Raw genomic sequence first — 1377 nt, 5'->3', positions numbered from 1 at the left:
TTTTCAAAAAGTCTGGTATTTCAGACAATTTAAAAAAGCCATATTTAGCAAAACTGAGTGGTGGTAATGAGACTTTATGGATACCAACCGCCAATAAACCTAAAGAAGAAGAAAAACAAAGTCACATGACATTCTCCAAAACATGACTCTGTATGTGAGGGCGGAGGAAGAGACGGAGATCTTCTTCACTCTGACACCAGACAAAGAAATTATTAGATATTAGATCGGCTTTATTGAGCGGCTGCAATGGAAATTAACCTGAAAATGTTTTGAACATCTATCGCCATGGTTACTGGAACGTCATCGCCGAAGGAGTAGTCATGTAACACTGTGAGAGAAGTCGAGTAATATCACTCAGTGGAAACACAGTCGTCTCACAATTGCTTTTATCGAAATTTCTAAAATATCACTTAAGTTTTGAGAAAATCTGTGATGGAAAGCAGCTACTGACGTGAAACTGTGAGAGAAACTCAGTCATTTAAATATTTATCTAAGATTTTAGCTTCATTTCGTAGTTTATTATCCAGCCGTTAAATGAATTTGGATCGATCAATGACAGCGAGTACAACAGTTTTATTATCAGAAGTATTCACAACTTGTTTATCACATCCGGAGAATAAATATTAATATTAAAGTAAAGTGGAGACAGACGCCATACAATCATTAAATGTGTCTGAAGAGACAGACTCTACTGCTGTTGGTCTGTCTGTCTTCAGTCGTTTTTTCTGTCTCTGCTGATCAAACTCGTCCGTCTCCGATGACTTGATGGATAAAGAAAATGTCTCATAGAAAATCAGAGCAGTGGTGACTCTCGAGCGTTAAAACAGCTTGAATATAAAGACGTAATAAGATGTAAAATATGAAGCTATCGTCTAGAGGTCAGTGGACTGGAGGTTGTCCCTCAGAGGCTGTAGTTCCTCCGATGTCCACCAGGTGGCGAACGGGGACAGTCCAGCTCTCAGGCGACCGGCGACACCACTGTTTCGTCCAAACTGTGGAAGTCATGATGACGGGCAGATGCTGCAATGTGAGGACGATGTCACACCTCTGCTGTGGAGTCTGATGTCACTTCCTCTCGGAGATGTCCCTGTGGAGCGACGCCGCTGATGTCATCACCGCTCGTTCGGAAATTGGTCAGACTCCCAGCAGGATCCCCGAGAACAGAGAGTCCTGCAGCACGCTGATGGCCGAGCCGGTGGCGTTGTCCACAAACACCGACACGTACTCTCCAGCCTACACACACACACACACACACACACACACACACAGTTGGACACTAACATTGCTCATTAAAATGTAACAGTTTCCAGCAGTGAAGTAGCCCAAGTGTCCTGAAGCCCCAACGTGTCAAGTTGTTTTGAAAAACATCTCTTGCGT

General features: G+C 43.2%; 1 protein-coding gene across 1 annotated transcript in view; it reads right to left on the bottom strand.

The window, feature by feature from the left end:
• Positions 1-558: 558 nt before the first annotated feature.
• si:ch1073-184j22.1 (erythroferrone) overlaps positions 559-1377 on the bottom strand; it is a 10807-nt gene continuing 9988 nt past the window's right edge. The window contains exon 9 of the mRNA XM_042483571.1: positions 559-1233. Within this exon, the coding sequence (XP_042339505.1) occupies positions 1135-1233 (99 nt within the window). The 3' untranslated portion in view covers positions 559-1134. The remainder of the gene's footprint in view (positions 1234-1377) is intronic.

Source organism: Plectropomus leopardus, unplaced genomic scaffold (genome assembly GCF_008729295.1).
Source record: "Plectropomus leopardus isolate mb unplaced genomic scaffold, YSFRI_Pleo_2.0 unplaced_scaffold976, whole genome shotgun sequence".
In the NCBI taxonomy this organism is placed as follows: domain Eukaryota; kingdom Metazoa; phylum Chordata; class Actinopteri; order Perciformes; family Serranidae; genus Plectropomus; species Plectropomus leopardus.
Note: the sequence above shows the minus strand (reverse complement) of the source record. Positions and strands in the feature narration are given on the sequence as shown.